At 40.2% G+C, this 20,834-nt stretch overlaps 1 protein-coding gene across 2 annotated transcripts; it reads left to right on the top strand.

Moving 5' to 3' along the window:
- The first annotated feature begins 49 nt into the window (after positions 1-49).
- On the top strand, positions 50-20,505 carry TMEM273 (transmembrane protein 273). Of its 2 annotated transcripts, XM_068687857.1 has the most exons (6): positions 51-205; positions 5,127-5,177; positions 5,998-6,108; positions 6,705-6,729; positions 17,468-17,494; positions 18,146-20,505. In XM_068687857.1, the coding sequence occupies exons 1-6, from the start codon at positions 151-153 to the stop codon at positions 18,189-18,191; spliced, it is 315 nt and encodes a 104-aa protein (XP_068543958.1). In that variant the 5' UTR covers positions 51-150; the 3' UTR covers positions 18,192-20,505. The 2 variants fall into 2 exon arrangements, with proteins under 2 accessions (XP_068543959.1, XP_068543958.1); XM_068687858.1 differs by lacking the exon at positions 6,705-6,729 and having other exon boundaries at positions 50-205.
- The last annotated feature ends 329 nt before the right edge of the window (positions 20,506-20,834 follow it).

Genomic DNA, 20,834 nt, shown 5'->3' with positions numbered 1-20,834 from the left:
GTAACTACTCAGGATGTGACTGTTGCTTCACAATATAACCACGTGACCTGGCTTAGCTTTTTTTTTTTTTTTTTTTTTTTTTCCCTCTCACCGCAGAAGAGCAAAATTCAGAAAATTTGGGTGAAATCACTCTGTTGTCAAAACTTCACTATGATCTCACTAACAAGCTGGATATCAGTCCCAACAACATTTCTTCTTCTCTTACGTAAGTGATCGATCATATTTATTTTATTTATTTTCAATCTTTTTAGAGAGCTTTTTTTTTTTTTCCTGACTTTGGTCTTTGTTTGGATTATTTATTTCTCAGTCTGATTGCATGTACATGTACGTTGTTTTAAACTTTGTTTAGAACTCTCTTCCTCGGAGAAGAAAAGTTTGTTGAGGCAGTGGGGTATAGGTTGCTGGGTTTTCTAAACAAAATTTTCTACCTTGAGTGCTAAGGGATTGGCCACGTGTCATCCAGAAGACTCCCTGAAGTTAAGTACATGCATCTTTGCATAATAGATGTCAAAGCTGCTGAACATCCTGTCTGGCACTATGTAGGAAACTACTTCAGTGGAGCGTAAGGAAGAAGTTGATCTGTGTGCATGTTACCTGCAAGCCGCTTTTGCTCTCTGCATCTCTTACTTAGACTTTGATGCTCCTGACTCAGGATGCTTCTAACGCTTCCTGTCAGCTCAAAGCAGAGCTTTGTCACCCTCACAACTTGCCTTTTACTTCACAGTTTCTCACCTCCGGTCAGCGCAGGGAAGAAGTGAGTCACACAGATAGGAAGTGTCAGCAGGATTTATAATATAACATTGGGACTAAGGTGGACTAATTCAGGACGGAGCTGGCATCTGCTAAAAGACAGAAGTGTACGTGGATGCTGTGATCTCTGAGAGGTTAGGTAAGGGGGCAGGCACCCTCTGCTGGCAAAAATCTCATTGTCACCAAACAGATGCTTCCCACATCACCCTACTTCAAGCAGAAATTTACCAAAAATCATCATTTAACTTGGGGAATCCCACAAGACAGTTTGCCCCACCTGAAGCATACAGCTCAGCTCTTCCAGCTTGCGCCCACTGCATATGTGTTTCTGCCTCTGCTCTTGAATGTAGCACTATTCATAAGTCTAAAGCAGTGCTCTATCCTCTTGTCATCCTTCTCAGAGTATACATAGAAATTTATTGCTCTTACTGTCCTTTAGTTGGCTCTTGAAGACCTCTGCCCCTTCCTATAGATGCTTCCAGGAGCTCAGAGAGATGGAGACTGTCTGCCACGTAAGGCATGGATAGCAGCTGTTTTTACAGGTCTAAAGAGAAAGTGCAACCATTGCTCCCTAGTTACTGAGTAGCTATTGCTCAGCAAGCAAATGACACAAGTCCCATTAATCCAATAGCATTTCCCCGGAGCAAAGAGGTGCAAAAGGTAACCTTGCAATAGATACAAGGAAAATACATTAACATGGCTCCAAGTGAAAGAGAAAGGTGCAGGCAATGCCACATCCATGGGACCTAGATGGAGAGGAGCCTGACAAGGGCTAGAGCTCATCAAATTCCTGTCTCCTTGTGGGAGTGACTCCTGTCCTCATCTATTACTACAGAAAAGGACTGAGAAATGACCCATTTGCCTGCATGCCAGCAGTGCTTATCTTACAAAATTTAGATGTAACTGACAATTTTGCTACACTAAATACCTTCATATATATATATATATATATATTAACAGTGCATTCTGCACCACTTTTCTCCCTGTGTTGACCCATTGGCAAGGCACTGTCTGAGCACCCATGGGTAGCAGATGGAGAACAGGACATTCCTTGGTGGGGCAGCTCCCAGCATGGGGTGCTGGCCTCAGGAGCTGTGTTCAGCTTCAGCCAGTTCTGCTCATGGCTGGAGGGCTAATCATGCCTTAGGTTCACAGAGATCATGCACACAGAGGCTCCTCGTCCCCTCAGAGCCTGGTGTGTTCATATGTATGGGCTCATTGCCTGCCTGGCTGCTCTGCCTTGGTAGAGGTAAATCACATCTCCTGATTTAACCACAACGTAGATGATCAATGCGACACAATCTGTCTGCATCACAGTGCAAATGCATGAGTCAGGCTTGCATAAAGGCTGGGAAAACACCATCAGTTATGTCAAGACCCTTCGAAAGCAATCACAAGTCACTCCGGTATAGATATTAAATGCATCTGCAAGGCTCTATGACCCAGAAGAAAATCCTGTCCAAGTTCAGAGGGTTTATTCAAGAGAGGGAGTTAGTCTGAGCCCAGTCTTCAGAGATACGGGCCAGACAGAAAGCTAGAACTGGGACTAGGGAGCTGCAGAGCATTAGGAATCATTTCTATCACCCTGTCCCGGGAGGACTGTGTATATCCCCAGGAGATCTGAACTGATGATGGAACCTAGATCAAACAGCAAAATGTGTTTGACGGTGTTGATCCCCTTCCTTCCACCTAAGGAGAAAGGAAAACAAACAGAAGCTAGCTACCTAACACACAGTCCTCAAAAGCAAGCGGTATTTAAGCAGCATCCAGTAAATGATATTAAACGTTAATTAAAACCATATTGAAACTATGAATTGAAAACATTCTCTCCAGTCCTGTGGGTTTTCAGAGATTTCCCTCCCTCCCTTTTTAAAAAGAAACTAATAATTAAATCTCAATATATTAAAGTGACCTACATAAAATATTCCATGTAAAATATTATTTCTGCCATAAAACACATAATCTGTCACTGGTTTAATTCCATTAGAAAGCATACATTAAGGTCTATGTATTATGACCATTAGGATAATAAAAGTAATACAATATAACTTTTATTATGTTTGAATTTAAAACATTCTTCATATGAGCACAAAGAATAATTAAGTGGATGGAAGAAAGTTTTTTTTTTTTTTTTTTTTAAATTTATAATGAAATAAATTCACAGGCAGGAGCAAAGAGACTGGTTTTTAATCTGGAAAATCAGAAACATTGCTTTCTATACCTATGTATTCTTAGACTTTTGTGATTATTGTTTTTTGTTTTGTTTTTTATTTATTTTTTTACATTGATTTTGGTCATGTAGAGAAGTCAGCTTTTGTGATCATATGTGCCACTGGATTCCCTACCCCTTCCAAATCCCATCTCTGAGTGTCATGGGATTTTTTGAAAGAAAACACTTCTGCCTGTATAAAAGAAGTTTCCTGATATTTTTTGATTATGAAGAAAAATTTGGGGAAAAAAGAACTTTCAGCTCAGTATTACAGCTCACTAAATACATATGGTTTAAAACTCAAGACTTTTTTAAGCTTGTCTCCAGGATTTTGAAGCATGGTTTGTAATTTATGAAAATTTCGGATTAGAAATGTGACTAAGGCCAGGAAATAAAAACAAATCTGTTCAGAGTCACCCAATGTATCAGATTTTTCTGATGTAATGGCAGAAGCCCCAGAGCCCAGACTCAGCTCAAGAGATTTTCATCAATCCGAAAAGCAGACTCAACACTGATGTCTCTAACAGGACAGAAATGGCTGGTTTGGTGGCTTTGGAGAATGAGAGGATTATGCTTGAAATTTAAAAACAAGCTCATTTTTAAGTATTCATTTTAGTGGGAAAGAAATGAAAGCACAGCCCCCAAAACCTCAAAAAGACAAGATTATTTCTCCATGGTGAGAGGCAATCTGGGTTTTACCACGTGGGCATTTTAGCCAAAGGAAAGCTGGATGCATTTAAGACCTTGAAATCCCATTTGAGTTTCAGTCAGAAATCCCCATTAAAGTGTGGAATGCCTATGAAAAGACAACGTGGGGTGCAGAACAGCTGTCTTCCTACCAAGTCCCATATGACCAACCAGAGGTACCATCACACAGGCAGCGGATTGCCAAGGAGGGTACCCTCAGGGATGCAGGTCCAGCACAGCCACAGAGGAGCAGATCATCCTGTGTCTTCCAGGGTAGGTTTAGTAATCTCACATGCTGTAAAGGCCTTGATGTTTTACAGGATAAGTACTCTGGTGCAGAGGTACTAATTCCATCTGCATCAGTCCATTGCCAACCACAACACAGGTTTGGTTCTGGAAACAATAATGTCTGTTGTCAGCCAAATAATGTCTGTTGTCAGCCCAGCAATAGCTGGAGAGGACTTTGAGTTCCACCTGAGGAATTTACCAGAGACAGAAATTTAATAGCACATTGTTTTAAAACACAGGGGATACATCTGCCTTTAAAGCCTTCTCATGCTCCAAGCAACTCATGCAGCTGTGCAACAGTTAGGTTATTTGGTGCTGCTTGAAAAGATTTTGGTGGGAACACCCTTGCATGCCCATCACTGGGAAACATTCAGTTGTACATTTTCAGCAATTTCCTACAATGAGCAAGCAACATCAAATATAATTTATTTTTTTTTAAAAAACAAACAAACAAACTACTTATTGTTGGAAAGTTTTGAGTCCATCTCCTTCAAAAACTACATGGGAAAGAATTGTTTTCTTCAAAGCCACTCTATCTTGAGGGACCCTGCACACTCCAAGCATCAGGCAGCCCAGCTCAGTGGCTTTATGGAAGAGAGCAGGGCCAGGAGCAGGGCCTTTTGATGAACAGACAGCTTGGCACAGGAATCTCTGGAAAGGTTGCTTCCAGCTCACAAGGTTTTCTTGCCCACAAGAGGAAAAGACTCTTCTCTAAATTTCTTTTTGAAGGCTGGGGCTACAGCATATGTAGGGCTGGGGTTTTCTGGAACAGGTTGTGTTGTGTCCTCTTTTGCTAGCATGTCTTACTAGCTTTACTGTATCTGTAGTCCTTTTTGTGATTTATAGCAACTTCTGTTTCAACTCTTGCACACAGCTCATGGGCTTGCAGTGAGGAAATCTTAGAAAGGAAACAGTACTATAACAAAAGTTTTTAAAACTGTATTTTCCATTCTGTCCAAAAATTAGCATTCAGTGATTTGTTCCAAATGTCTAATATTTCCTCATTAAATTACTAATTATATATAACTTTGCTAACACTTTGCTACTGCAGCAAGCCTCAGGTCCTTTCTTAACCTTTACCTGGATGTTCCTTTCCTTTGGGAATAGCCTGATACACATTCTTAGCTTTAGCTCAGGTGCATATAGCACATTCTTCCTAATGTCTTAACAGACAAAAATATTTCCTTTTCAGATTTTTGGAGAGCAAAGGTCTATGCTTCTGAAAACTCAGAGGATGAAATAGGTCAGTTTATGGGGAGATTTTCACTTCTAGGCAGAAAGTCCGGGGGGAGGGTGGGAGGGTCTGGGACTGAATACACATAGAAGAATTTAAAAACTTTTTATGTGTAGAAAATTATTATCTGGTTGTGTGCTTCAACTTTGCCTAGCACAGCAGAGTTCTACCATGTGACTGGAGACTTAAAGTGAATTTTAACTGAATATAATGAGCATAGGGAGAACAGAGCCAGGAGTATCACAGATCCTGTAGTCTCCAGCATGACAGATGAAGGTGGACCCTATGTACACATAGTGATGCAAAATCATAATATGCTTCATAGTTTACACTTAAAATTCCCCTGCTTCCTCCCTGAAAAGAGTTACAGGCAGAGTAGTCAGGCAGAGCAGGATGATGGGGTTGGGAGGAGGAGATGAAGCTGTGCACATGCAGGTAGGGGAAGCAGGAATGGGAGATTGGTAGGATAAAGAGCAGAGAGGGAGTGGGGGTAGTAGAATCTTTGGCAAAAAAAGTTAGAGTCCTAGCTGTAAAACTCAGCTGAGACCTGCACACACAAAGAGCGAAACTTGTTCATTATCATATAACTGCATTGAGCCCCTTAGCCACAGTTTCATAAGGTTTCATGGTGTGCAGGGGTAGTCTGGTGTGTGAATATCCTCACCTACCTGGTCTGGCTCAGCATCAACAGCCACTTCTGAAGAATAGATGTGACTTTAAAAAAAGATGTATTTTAACTTTGGCAGATTTGTGTTACCACATCTGAAACAAACAGCTGTATTTATTACTTATTGGTGTATATTCACTGTCTTGTTTTCAATTTTTGCAGATTTCACATATCTTATTATAGGAGTTACTCTGGGAGCCTTTCTAGCAATTGGTTTTATAGCAGTCATAATTTGCATGATCAAAAAACAAATGCTTGACAATGTATTTGGAGGTAAGCGAAAATACTCCCGATTTCTTATCCAAAGATTGAGATCTCCTTGTGTTTCATGCTGTTTACAGTAAATGCTTGTCTCTTAAAGGATAGTTTTGCAAACAGACTCCCCAGGTACCCTGTGAGGATACAAATGATGGCGTAATGCTACTTCCTGAAAGACAAAGAGCTGATGCTTTCTTTATTGGCACTACATTCCCTAAGGGGAAATTGCTTCCTCCTAATTCTCATCAAGCATCTACTCCTGAAGTTGTTTCTCATTACACTCTGGATATGCACTACCAAAACAAAACAAAACAAAAGAAAACAAAACAAAAACACCACAATATCTCAAAATACCCAAAACGTTAGCAAAAATAGTTTTGAGAAAGTTGTTGTGAGATATTCCAGCTGGAGGAATTAAGAAGGGCTTTAGGAAGGCTGCATGGCACTACTAATATTAAAGAGTTTTGCCTCAGAAAGGATGGCTGGACCTTTACCTCCTCCAGCAGCTCTACCTATGTTCTCCTGGTTGCATTCTCACTGCATGTGAACAAGCCTTTCACCACTCTTTTCCTGGTTTCTTAACTAACTGCATTTTCCTGTTCTCTCTTTAGAGTCAGATGGCAAAATGGATAGAAGGTAAGAATCATTGCTCCCAGGGTTTTGTGAGGGGCAGCATGATATGCAAACTGTAATGATAAATTTCTCTTTATGTATGATACTTCCCCACAACTGTGATTTGAATGATAATATAATATACATTTATTTATGGTCTAGAGGACCATGACACCCAGTACATCTAGTGGAGCTGCATGGAAAAGGAAATTCCACATAACAGGGGTTTGACATTTAAGAACTAGGAAAGAAATCCCAGCAGACTGAGATTCATTTTCAAAAGAAAATACTTCAAAAGATTTTGATTCTGCCCTTTTATTTTGCACTATATTTAATAGCAAGCTCAAAAAAATACAAATAATTTTTTAAAAAGCCTTAGATTTGGATGAAAGCCAAAGGTCTCATTTCAGAGGTGCTAAACTTAGATTCTCTTTGACATTGGTAGAATTTTTCCATGTTTTCTCTGCAACAGAGCTTTTACTATACCGATATATTTTCACAAGCCCTTTAGATTTCCAGAAAGAAAGAGAGAGATGGAAAAAAAAAAAAAAAAAAAAAAAGAGGATCCAAGAGGAAAAAAAAAAAGCCAGAAAGATATAAACCACAACAAATGGCTTCATCAAAAGTTTCCCAGTCACTGTGACTGGGCCTCAGTTCCAAGAACTCCCTTCACCCAAAGGTCTTTCAAATCAAGGTCATGCGGTGACCATTCCCATTGTGAGGGATGTATTTTTACCCTCCACTTTCGCTCCCACTACCCATAACCAGTAAGGCCATTTTAGGCTGTAAGCACCTTATGGACTCACAGGCACAAGAGGTAGTGTCAGACTGCTTAGGGGATGGCTGCTCCTCATCTGAAGTCATTCAATAGGGTGGAGATGTAGAGTGGGGTAGACAATGTTTTGTTTCTCCCTAAGATATTTTATGTGTGTAAAAAAAATGAGATTACATGAATTAATCAGCATTCTCACGGACTGAAGGCAACAGCTGTTCTCAGTGACCTAAGAAAAGCCTTTTGGCCTCTCTCAGAGAGGTGGATAGAAGTGCTAATAGGCACGTCCTCATCAGTCATTCCTCACAGAGTCAACACAACATATGCAAACACTCAGTTTAACATCAAGGCAAGGACAGTCTTTGCAGAAAGTATTGTAATGCTTTGCCTAACAGAGAAAGGCCCCAGCACGGAGCATCTGTTGTTTGCCCAAGGGGACGCTTCCACAGCCTAACACAGCTAACTGTCACAAACCCCGTTTCCTTTCTCATCACACACTGTGTTCAGTCTCTTCTCTTACAAGACACTCATTCACGCTTTCTGTGTATCAGCCTTAAAGTAAATTAGGACTGCTGTAGAACCAAAAGACAGAGCATAGAGCACCCAGTAAGGTGTTTCTGGTGTGTTAAGGACAGTACAGACACAGCAGCAAATGGGGAGGGAGAAAGAAAACAGAAATCTCAGAGACCAGACTCAGGAGAATGGGAGGAAGGGGACAAAGGCAAGGAGAGACATGAAAGGCAGGAGATTTACTGCCTGGATCAAATACAGATGGCACTATCTGTGAGGTTCCTAGTTGCATGTTAAACTTGGGATCTTAAGGCTGGAAGTGTGATGCGGTACACACTGCACATTCTGCCTTAGAAACACTGACACAAATTTAGAGAAAAGCTGTAATTCCACAGTATTTGGGGACAAAACTAGGTATCCTAAAGATGACTTTTTTTTCCTGTGTAGTGGAAAACAACTAGAAATCCACCATCTTTTCTTAGTCCATTTTACTTTTCAACAGTACTGTGGCATTTAGTAGTTTATTAACAAGTCTTTGTTCTTGTTCACTTCAAGGCATCTATGTACTACTGCTTAGTGGATTTTTAAGGGATTCTATAATACAGATGCTAATCTGAGGAAACAAAATAGTCATTTACTGGTCTTAATGAAACCATTGGTTTGTAGTATAAAATAGTTAATACCTAATGTGATCCTCAGTAACTAACAAAAACATAATTAATTATTGTTTACCTACTGTAAGGATGGAGTAGTATGACTGATACAACAATGCTGCAAATAATACAAACACATAATTTAGGCTCTAAAGAATTTACAGAGAGATTATAGATGAGAAAATTAACAATATTACCTATGAAAATCAGATATCCTTGCAATATCATCAAGTTTTAGAAAGGAAGTTCATATGGTGGCTTGTTCTATAAACAAATACATGCTCTTCCACATCTCAGATGATGCAAACCCAACCTATTTGTTCTTTGCATTATCATTTTTAAATCCAAGCAAACTACTTGCAGAAATCAAAGGGAAATTCAGTATACAAGATCCAATGTCCTATTTCATCTTTCCTCCTAACCTTTAGAGGAAGACCTTTCCATAGGACTCTCATCCATGTTGGCATCTCTTCTTTGTAGGACAAAACTTTAACCACAGAACAGTGGGAAATGACATGTTTCAGTTTCCAACATTCATCATTTAAATGGTTGAGGTTGCTTGTATATCTCTGCAAGGAGATGTATGGGAGGTAGATGTTCTTAACAAAAACAAACAAGCAAGCAAAAGTAACCCTCCAACCTGATTTTCCAACCTGAACATCGATTTCCTGAAAACAGCATTGAAATATTACCTGATAAGTACTCATCATGATTGAGTGCTACAGTGTCACAAATACTAAGGAGTTTCCTCAAGAATATCCAAGCTATATGTTCATTTTTATCTGATTTATTTTTCCCCATAGGTCAAAGGGATAGCTTCCCATTTATTCAGGTCAGTGGAGAGATGTGATAATTAGATCTAACCTAATTTTCACTACTTGCTTCACTACCCTGGAGATTCTAATTCATGGCATTTTTAGGACAGTGGTTCATCCCGGAAACCCTTTTGATAATGCAAAGTCCTCTATCAGAAATTACTTAGTCCTAGATTTATTCCAATCAATCATAAAACCATCCTGAATCCCTCAGCTATACAGGCAACCTGAATCCCTCAATGATAATCAGGATATCACCCCTGTAGGACTGGAAAGGAAAACTGGCATATCATCCACAATCAATTTAATTTTCTACTTCACCACTGATGATTATTAGTGTTTGTTCAGGGAAAAACAAAACAAACTCCACCACTTTAATCCACCTGATAGAGCACTTGCTGAATTCATAATAAGCCAAATTTTGTTTTAATTTTCACACTGTTATTGCCACAAGTGCCTCAAGTCATTCAATTTCTCCCTCTAACTGGGATATACTCTGAGTGGGAGTATCACAGCCACATACACGAATCTCCATTTATGCTAAAGCCCCTATTAGCTGAAACTGAACCTAGCCAACTCATTGCAAAATCACGTTTCCCACTGAAATAAACATTCTTATATGTCCCCCTTGACACTTTCCCAAATCCTTAAAACAGAAGTGTTTCTAGACCCAAATCATACTGTCAGCTCATTGTGAAATAATTAACATTCACCACTCTATCCAGGTATATAACATTGTGATTTAAACAATCAATTCATAATGGGATGTCCTTAAACTCAATGGGATATTTACTAACACTTGAGAAGAGAGAGAGCCTTGAGGCAAGCTACTGTCAGCTAACAAAATAGTAATTTAGATGTCAACTGACTATTATTTAATGTCCTTTTTTTTAATTAATAGCTCATGTCAGTTTCAAATGCCATCTTGGTGTAAGCTTGGTAAATTATAATGCCTAAAATTTCATGCAAGTTTAATGTATTAATAAAAATGTCTGGGCACATTTAATGCTGGCAATATTTTGAGTTAACTACAGTGTATGGCAGCCAGATTTATTTTGACAGAAGGAGACAAAGAAAGAGGCATGCAGAGACAAGGAGAAGGATGGAGAGACAGAGAATGTATACTAAAAAGGAAAAGGCATGCATTTTAAGCTTGCTGTAGTATCAAAAACTAATCTGTTTCCTCAATACATCCTGGGGAACAACACATACCAAAACTCCTCATGCAATTCTCTGGGTTCTGCAGGCCCCCATGGAAGTCATTCAGCATAAGATCAGGTTTTAAACGCAACGCACAAACTGTACTGACACATGAGAGGACAGAAGGAGCTTGGGAGCTGCACAGGCCCAGTGCCAAGTATAGTGCTGATTTTCTTTTGATATCTGAAGCGATATCTAGATGTTCTCTTGAGTTTTACCACTGGATTTCTTCCAAGTGACTGACTCTTCTTTGCTGAACTTGCCCTGTGAAACACAAGGTAATCTTGCAAGTCAGAGCAAATGGCAGAGGGCTTGGAACTAAACTAGGTTCATCTCTAAGGTTCTTTTTGAATGAAAACAACTCAGCTGAGTGTTATAGCCCTTGCATTATCCTCAGCTAGTGGAGCTCTCCCAATGGGTTGTAGCAGGCCATGCCTACTGACAGGGAAAGCCCTCTTATTTCCTTATCCTGACATATCTGTGCACTCCAGGCACAAGCAATGCACCTTTCTGGTTATGTCAGATTTTTGTAACTGAGAGTCATGCAGTGAGCAAGATCTGGATGGTAATATACTTAAAGACAATAATTAAAACCAGCTCCATGAAAGAAAATTCTCCTTTCTTCCCACATCTTCATGAAACAGGATGTTTCTTCACCAGTAGTACATTTCATAATGGCACATGACAGTGTATTCCTCATGTGCATGAGGGTTATCCACAATTCCCATGGAAATCCAGGATGCTGGTGTGCAGCCCACAACCACTTGCATCTCCAGCCCAAAGGTGTTCTATAGAAGACAATGTACAGAACATCATATTTAGTTTTAGCAACCTCAGTTTCAGTTCAATGAGTGGAGCCTACAGTGACGGGCCTGCCATTCTTCACTGGACATTCCTGTTTAACAAGAGAACAACAATTGACGAGTGCAACAAGTGTTTCATACAAACTGTGTGTGACTCTCCAAGCTGCTGGCAATCTGCAAAGGGCCTTCAGCTGAGGTAACTCTTGAAGCCCCTGTGAAATTATAACCTTTGAGGCTGATGATACAGAGTTCAAAGTCATGGCTCATTGCTTCCATTTAAACTCCCTCTCTGAAACTAAGGAGAAACAGTCATCTCATCTTGAAAGCCTCTGGTCTCCACAATGTCTAACTCTAAAAATATTGCTATGGATTAACAGGAGGTGAAACCATCCACTTGGAAAATATAAATATCAGAGATGGATGGCATGACAAAAACTAGGTTTGGACAATTAAGTGCAAGTGTGAATGTTGAGGTGCAGTTTCTTACAGAAAATGTATAGATTGCAGAACCATCACCACCAATATGTTTGAGTTAAGATCCTTTTTCCTATCATTTTGTCATGTTTGCACCTATAACCAGCTGCACAGACAGGCAGAAACTACAAACATAACAGAGCTGATCTAAACATTTCAGAGCTTTCAAGCAGGCTGAGAGTCAGAACAAAAAGTCTCCTATTAGGAGCGGAGAGCAGTTCTTAGTTTCCTTTTGATCTAAATAGTCCAGATTGGCCTATAATGCTGTGAACTGCGGAATGCATCATTTGCCAGACAGGAAGCCAATCAAGTAGACATGAGTCATACCACAGATACTATTAGCTGCAAATCAAAGATACGCTAATCACTGGAGTCTGAGCTCACAAAGCTAGCTGGAGACCTTGCTCTGATGTTAGGGTACAGAAAGCCTCTGTGAAAAAGCCACAAGGAGGAGACCTTTGGAAAATGGGGTCAAAGTTCACAAATCAAAATTGTTAAGTAAATACACATTTTAGAAGAGACCTTGCCCTTGTCCAAATGTGTCACTGAAAGAGCAGTGCTCAAGGAAAAAGGATTAAGACCTAGAACAGAGACTACACAAGATGCCGGGCGCTGAAATGCATCGCAGCAACTCAGATACTGCATCAGCTATTCACATGTAACACTATACATTCGCTCTGCAGCCAGGGAGGGATACTGTCTCGGTCGCTCTACTATCCATTGAAATTGTATCTGCTTAAGATGCAAACACATACCGCTGCTGTACTATAGGCAAGTTCATGGGAAAAGTACATGAAATAGCAAGATGCTAAAAATATATCTGCAAAGCAACTCTCTTTTATACAGTTACTAATCAGAGTAACTACGATGTCTTCTCCAGAGAAGATTTTTTTACAAAGAGAAGATGAAACAGGGATGGGCATTGGTTGTTTTAAGCCACACTACAGCAACTTTAGTGAACTTTAATTACTTTTCAGTGAAGAAATTTTCTCCTGCGGAAATATGTCAGCTTGGAAGTAGACATTTTCTTTGCACTGATCTGACATTTGGAGATGTTTCCCAGTCATGAGGTATTTCACTTTTCAGCTTAGAAATACCTAGTACAAGGCTAGCTCATTTGTAGCATTTCATTCAAGCTGTGGCCTTCATGCTAAGGCTCCCATTAAGAAGTTATTACAGGATTTATTCAGACATCTTTGTATATGTTACCAATCGGTGCTGCAGTTCCTCTCTACAGAAGCTGAGACCACTTCAAAGTAGCTTTCTCATGCATATTTGTAAACATCTGGTAACAACAGTAGTGAGGCACCAGAGGGAAAAGAATTAGCCATAACCTTCATCCACCCATTCTCTCTGAATTGTCAGTAGTCCAGGCAGGCCTAACTTCCCCAGAGTCCCTGAGGTGCCTGCATCTATCATTATTTTCCTAAAACAAGCTTCTCTTTTCTTCTGCCAGGAATATTCCTTTTAAACTCTGATACCCAGTGTCTTTTTCTGGAGAAAATCAGTCATTCAGTAGAATCTTTGACACCTCTGGGGTCACCAGTTTGAATGTTTTCTCTCATCACTCAGCAATATATACCCTGAACTGTTGTTTCCCTTACCACTCATTTTTTCCTCCAGAAGCCTTTCATTGTCCCATTCTTACATTCTCTATAGAACCCAATCATCAGGTCAATATATGGTTTTCATAAATAATTAGAGGTTTACAAATAAGGAAAAACAGAGCCAACAAAGACACAAAAAGTGATCTCAGCAAAAATGTCTGTCTAAACTTTCTTGCAAATATATATTTCCAGAAACAAACCGTAAATACCTGTTCTGTGTTAAGGCAATGGTCACCAATAAACAGGATAATAAATTGGCTTTTCTACCTGATTCTGTCACTGTCTTGTCTAGCAGAACTTGTTCTTCTGAACAACCTTGGGCAAGTTACTTTGGCTCAGGTTACCCTTTCCATAAAATGAAATTAATCTTTATTATTGCACACTTCAAAAGCAAGGACACTAAGCTTTACACTGTGCTGAGAACACCAGACTTTAAAAAGCAGCACTAAGCTATTCTATAGGTAATCTTCAGACCCTCAATTCCTTTCAGCACCATTTTTGAATGGCAGGACTACTTCATATACAGACACATACACAGAGAGGCAGTGTTATATATACACATACATATAGCCCAGACTGTTCGGGTGAGATTAATTCATTAAGCCCCTTTCCAGGATACTGCACTGATGCCAGCTATGAGCCTGATGGGCAGAGCCACACTTCTGGCTATTTTTCGCTCCTTCCTGGCCACTTTCCACATTCTCTGGGAGAGCATCTGCCCCAGGACGCTTGTGCTCTCATCAGATCTGGGGGCTGCATTTGCAGTTGACCTTTTCACAGCTGCCAAATGGGGAGGAATCCTTATTCCTTCCTCCTCCTCTGCACAACTGTTTGAGGCTAGTCTTGAATAGCTCTAAGTCATTTGATTGTAAGAGTTGGTCCCAAACCTGCTGAGTCAGGAGAATGCTTTCCTGGTAATATTCAGACACCTGTCAGAGGCAATTCCTTCCACAGCCATCATGGTCTCTGCTGTCAAACTTGCTGGTGTCACTGACTCCAGCAATAACTGAGTACTCTGCCTTTGCCTGGAGCTGCTGCAAATCTGGATAAAAGTTCAGAAGTGTTTCTGGAAGACTTAAATTGACTGCTGCCAACATGCACCTGGGGTAACTCAGACCCTGGACACCACAGGGCAGAGGGCTCCTGCTCCCAGGGAGAGCCCACCCACCACCCAGAGCAAGCAGCTTTGTGCTGACTAGGGCAAGGCAGAGAGGTGACAACATGGGATTAGCTAGCAATGAAAGCTGCTGTCATAGCTTAGACAGAGATTTAAAAACAAACTAAATCAAGACCTCTGAAGCGGGAGGCTTAGCATGCCAGAGGTCTCAACCAGAAAAGAACAGCATCAATCAGAGCTCCTGCATATTCTGACTCACAGAAGGCACTGTATCCTATTGAATTTCTGGATAAATTCACACTGAACATCAAAAGAGGACTCTCTAATTTCAGATGGATTCCTACAAACCTTTTCTCAGTGACTTATGAAAAAATAATATTATTTATAAGTCCTTTTTTAAGATCATGTATATAGTGTGTCAGGTCAGTTTATTTCCATTCCCTGATCTCTTAATCTCATGAAGTTCTGCCCTGAAGAACCAGTACCAGGTATCAGCAAAGCTAAATCTGTCTTTCTTCTGATTGCTGCTTATAACCACCCACCTTCATTCTCCATGTGCATTTCTGTACCGGGTCTGGCTAGGTACCAAAACTTAACAGCCTGGTGTCAGAGAGCTGAAAGAAGTGAGCAATATCACTAAATGCAACACAAAAGGCTACACATGCTTGGGTATCCATGGACTGTTTCTGAGGGGTTCACAGAAGTTTAAGGACCTAAAGACTTTTCATACAGGTTTAAACTGAGCTTAAATACATTTCACAGAGGACCACAGCTTCAACTGAAAATTTGTATGGGTTTATAAATAGAAAAAGACAGAAAAACATTGGCTGAAAAGTAATAAGGTCATTTTTGGTGCATTAAAAACAACACCTGACCCACAGGTTAATTTTTGTTGATTTACTACACAGGCATCGCATTGCTTGTACTGACACAGGAGAGGTGGAGGAGCAGGGTGGGAGCTGGGAACAGCTACACTTTAGGTGGCAATACTGCTTTTCAAGTCTTTGTGAGCTGGTTTCTTTAAGTGAGCTTTCACTGCTCCCTGGAGGAGAAGAAAGCATGAGCTGTTCCCAAAGGATAGTCCTGTTCCCAGGGTCAGTCCTGCTCTGCTCCCCATTTGCTCCCAGTACAGCTGCATGTTCTGGTCAGGCAGCCACATATTGCCTTTCACAGAACAGGCCTGGCTGAAAACCTGCATGGCATAACAAACATAATTTTCAGAGAGATCTGCCTGTTCAAGGACATCCAGTGGAAGGGAAATGGTGGGATTTTATAGCCAAGGTGCTGAAGAAGGCTGGACCATCCTTCTGTGCAGCAGCTGGCATTGTCGATTGTGTGAAGGCAGCCTGGGAGCATCAGCAAGAAAGCCATTCTTTTTAAGTGACTTACCAACTATACTGGGCTACACGGACAGGAGCATCAGCCTCCCAGGCAGTCTATTCTCTGCTCCTTTTGTACGTGGTGAATTAGTTACTTAGGGTGAGGTAGGCAGTCTCTTCAGAATGGTGCTGGAAGACAAGGCCTGTCCCAGCAGCTCCCTGCCGCTTTCTCTCCCAAACACAGGCAGGGGAAGGGATCAGGTGAGCGTCCCCAGACCTAACCACTTGCTGATTCACTCCAGTTAGCTCAGATCAGTCTGCATTGGCCTCATTCTGCATTAATCTATTATTGATCCGTTGTCATAGTCAGAACAAGAGGGGGAAATTGTTTTTTTGTTTGTTTGTTTGTTTGTTAAAATGGCTACAGTTCCAGACAGGCAGAAATTTGTGTCACTTAGATCACATGCTTAAACCTGTGAGTTCCTTTTTGTGTGTGTGAAGAAATGTTGACAAGTTCAACAGTACTGCACACATTGGGTCTTTTGATTCTGTTTTCAATTCCCTCATCTCTCTGGGAAGAGCTGATACAAACTGTTAGGAGCAAGCTGAAAAATACTGCTGCTGGACCCAAAGGAGCAGTGTCACTACATGTAATTACTTTGTCTGTGAAGTGCCAGCCTGGCGGAGGCAAAAGAGGGCTGAGACAGCCACTAGCAGCCTCTGATATGGCCCGTGGGCTCCTCTCCTTGTGCCCCAGCAGACCTCTTCTCTTGACGCCCTGGAAGCTCCCCCAGGGCTGGGTAAAGCAGGGAGCAAGGAGGGAGTTCAGCCATGGAAGCACTACAGGATGGTCCTGATGCACCCCAGCCCCAAACTGGAGAAATAAACAAGGAAAGAAAGAGCAAAGCAGGAAAACACAGATTTTCCTCTGATTTTAGCCTATATATGCCCACCACATGCTCTCCAGTGGACTTTATGCCCAGTTCAAGCTAGAAAGATACAAATCAGCTCTTAACTATTTCTTATGGACATGAACTGTTAGCGCAGTGAATTTCATGTTAGCAGAAAATTTCAGCACAGCTTTCCAAAAAACACATGCAAAAAATTTCTCTCAGAGAAGGAAGAAGACTGAGACAAATTACAAGAAGCCTGTCCCTGGCTGACAAATCTCCTGTGAGGTCTTTCTTTAGCGAAGTCATCAGAAAATGCTTAAGTAGTATTGAAGGTGGGGGACCTGAATACCATTTCCCAGTTGAGTCACGGGATCCAAGAATATAAATAGCTGCGGGATGCAAGGCAAGATGACATCTTATTTCCAAGCACTGACGCTAGATGGAGTAAAGCTGAATAACAGATTAAGAGTAGTGAAGGAAAGAGAAAGAAGGAAAAGTTCCTGTGTTTCACCAGCTCCTAATGTGGTGATGCTTTGCATGATTATTTTGATTAATGCACTGAAAATCAACATTAATAACTATTTCTCTATACTTTGCAGGTCAAATATGGGATCCAGTCAGAACAGGTACATTGCTGGGTACACATGGGTCTGGGGAATCCCTATCTTCCTATCCCCAACCACCTTGTTCCACCCTGCACAGCCTATGGCAAGTCTTTTAGCTGCCTCATCCTCCTGCATCCCAGCTGTGACAGTGTGACTGTGCTGCAATGCAGCTGCCCTGCACGAGCAGCTCCTGCAAGCAGTAAGCTCTTAGAGCTGCAGCCACTATCGGGGTCCAGGAGCTGCTCCCTGTGTGAGAAGGCGGTCCCAGGAAGAAGCCCAAATAACAATGACCCAGAGCTTGTAATGCAGTGAGAAATTCTCTTAGCAAGATGCTGCCCTGCAGCTCATTGCTGCCCGCTAGGGGAATCCGAACTGGCAGCAAAGGGGACATCTGGTTACCACCACAGCCAGAATCATACATTCATCCTGTTAGCTCACTGAAGAAAAATGGGTACCTCCAAAGAAACGAACATCAAGGAAATAAAAACTAAATGTGAGGAACTTCATGAATGTAACTACAGTCCCTCCAATAACAATTTTGCAGGAAGCCTGTAATTCTCATCTGCGTAGCACCCAGCTCAGCTTTTACAACAATACTATGGATCTATTTAGATAAAAGAAATGCCAGAAAATTGTTGTTAACCTGCAATGTTTTCTTTTCTTTCTTTTCAGAGATGACATCAATGTACTAGGAAAACCAAGTACAAATAATCAATAATCCTTTTGCAATTGACAGCTGCATGGTCTGAGGCTCAATAGAAGTCTCTTGTGGATGAGCAGGAATCTCACACCAGTAACAATTCCTTTCTTTGCTCTTTAATTGAGAGAATGATTGATTGACTGATTACATGAAGAGCTTATAATGCATGCTAGCTTCCACCACCTGTACCAAAATTCCTGTAGTCTCTAACAGCATGCATGCATGAAGGAAATGCATGAGGAAATAAAAAAGATGAACTCTGCTCATTAATAGATCTTGTTTAGTTGGTTATAAATACATGATTGATTTTTGAAATCAATTAAATACAGGGTATTCAAAAAGCTAACAATACATTTCAGCAGCAGGATTCATAGTCACACTCATAATTCAAGTTATGTAAATAATGGTTGAAGTAACTTAAAAATTATTAATTTGAGGTTAAAGCCAACAAGGCTTCTCAAGTTTTTCAGGAAAAGCATGTTTTGTGTTAATGTGAAAACATTTCATTCATTAAAGGTAAATCTTTTTTAGCTTTAGGATCAATACCGTTTATTTAACTTTAGGTGGTAATGTTAATTTCAGCCATCTCAAATGAATTGTGGTCGGTTATGAACTACTGTTTTCCATGTTTTATTTTTAGAACACTGAAATGAAAACAGTGTTGTATACCCAAGACAAAAAGTTTCTGGACACCTGAAATGAAATATTAATTTGCTACAAGCTAATTTGTCATTTCCAAAATCCACTCAACCCTGTTTTTTCAGTGTAAAGCAATGCAATAAGCTCAATAAGAGTCTGTGAATAATTTCAGTCTCCTATCCCTCCATTCTTGTTCTAGTCTTGAATATCCTGTTGAATTTGTAGTCACCAAAAATGCTTTGCCTAGTTCCAGTTACAAGCTTCTTACAGTGCAAGTGACAAGAAGAAAAATTAGTTTTGTCTCAGAATGTTTTTTAAAGAAATTAAATAATTATAAATGGTTTAAACCCAAATTATTTTGGAAAAACATCCCAATTTTTGCAGAAGCTGTGAGCCTGTTGTCTCAGTTAAGAAAATAATGCTCTGGTTTATATTCTGCTTGTTTTAAAGCAAGAATACTTTATTATAACAGATATTGTCATTGCAAAATGCACAAAAAGGCAGATATTTGTATTTCAAACCAGGCTTTACTTTCAGCTTGTAAAGACAGGGAGCAGATGTCAGCTATGGGGGCTCTGCAAACACTTGGCCGGCAATGACTCTGTGCTGAGCATCCTCTCCTCTCAGGAAACCCAGCAGGAATTAAAGACTTGGGAGACTCAGGTAGATGGCACACATGGCATTAAGTAATGTGGTGGGATTTCACTGGCATAGCTGTTACGCCGCAGCATTACAGGATGACTTCAAACAGGATGTTACTTGATTTTATTGCAGCTTACAAATAATTACTAACCAGACCACAAAATAAATAAAGTGGATCTTGCAAAACTTTTATATGAGGCCTAAGTCTGTAGACATATGGATTTGTTAAACTCTCATCTAACATCCATTCCTGAAGCCAGTCTCTGCTAGCTTTTAAGCCTTTTAAGCCAGTTTCTACTCTCAGCCATGCCAGTCTCTGATCAGAATAAATGGAATTCTTTCCAGTTTTTCAGTACAGTAATACAGCAGAAGCTATTCAACCTGGGGGTGGGAAGTAAGAAAAAGTAAAAAAAAAAAAAAAAAGAGAGAGAGAGAGAGAGAAAGAGGAAGAAAAAGAAAGAAAAGAGAAAGAAAAAGGAAGGCAAATATTAGACTCAAATCCCAAATCCAACCTGGAAAGTCTGTCTTATTAACAAATGTGACTTGAAAGATTCCTGGATACCAGTGTCTCCCTTCCATTAATCAACTTTCAGACTGAGAACAGCTACAATTAGCCTCACATTTTGAAGTTAGAGCTGATGCCCTGAGTCAGAGGTTGAGTCACACTGTCAGAGCAGAAATATCAGAATTATGTTTTTATGAAGAATAAGCTACTGTGCCAAATTCTAACTGTAACTGAAAGGATTTGAATATAATTTGGTTCTGACCTTAGCAAGCCAGGTAATTTCCCAAATGTGCAAAGGAAATCTTGTTATTTATTTGGATTGTAATTTTTTTGCACATTTTGAACAACAAAATGTAAGGCTTATTTCGTAGAAAAGTGATATATTGGAATAATTTCCCTGGATTCCCTAGGTGTCTGTTACCCAGTTCTGTAACACTTCAGTTCATTAGCAGCATTTGTGAACAGACAAACTAAAGCAGTAATGTGATACTTGGAAGTAATTGTGTATGTGTATATATGTAAGTGAATAAACTATCTTGTAAGGTATCTGTTAATTGATTTGCTTCCTTTAGTACCATTTTAATTAAGACTTGGAACAGAAGAGAGTATGTGGTCAGGGAGGGAAGCTATTACCTTCCCTTATTTGTGTGAATAAATGTTTCTTTTGCATCATTTCAGTGCACTACAGGAAATAAAGAGGAAAATAAACAAAAGAGCAACAACAAAACAACAACAACAACAACAAAAAAGAGCAAGTTGCAAGCAGTATGGGAGAAAGGCCTGGAGAATTATGATTAATAATCTTGATCAGGCAAAGGCCTCGGGCTGGAAAATAAGAGTTTCTAAAACCTTTTGGGGTATGCTTGGCTCCCTGG

This window comes from Anas acuta, chromosome 7 (genome assembly GCF_963932015.1).
Source record: "Anas acuta chromosome 7, bAnaAcu1.1, whole genome shotgun sequence".
Classification (NCBI taxonomy): domain Eukaryota; kingdom Metazoa; phylum Chordata; class Aves; order Anseriformes; family Anatidae; genus Anas; species Anas acuta.
The sequence above is the reverse complement of the archived record's forward strand: the minus strand, read 5'-3'. Positions and strand labels throughout refer to the sequence as shown.

Bases quoted from the DNA above. Each gene is read 5' to 3' on its own strand.
- TMEM273 (XM_068687857.1), top strand. From the start codon at position 151: ATGATCTCACTAACAAGCTGGATATCAGTCCCAACAACATTTCTTCTT. The intron at 5,178-5,997 runs GTCAGTTTATGG...CAATTTTTGCAG, and splicing joins AAACTCAGAGGATGAAATAG to ATTTCACATATCTTATTATA. The intron at 17,495-18,145 runs GTACATTGCTGG...CTTTCTTTTCAG, and splicing joins ATGGGATCCAGTCAGAACAG to AGATGACATCAATGTACTAG.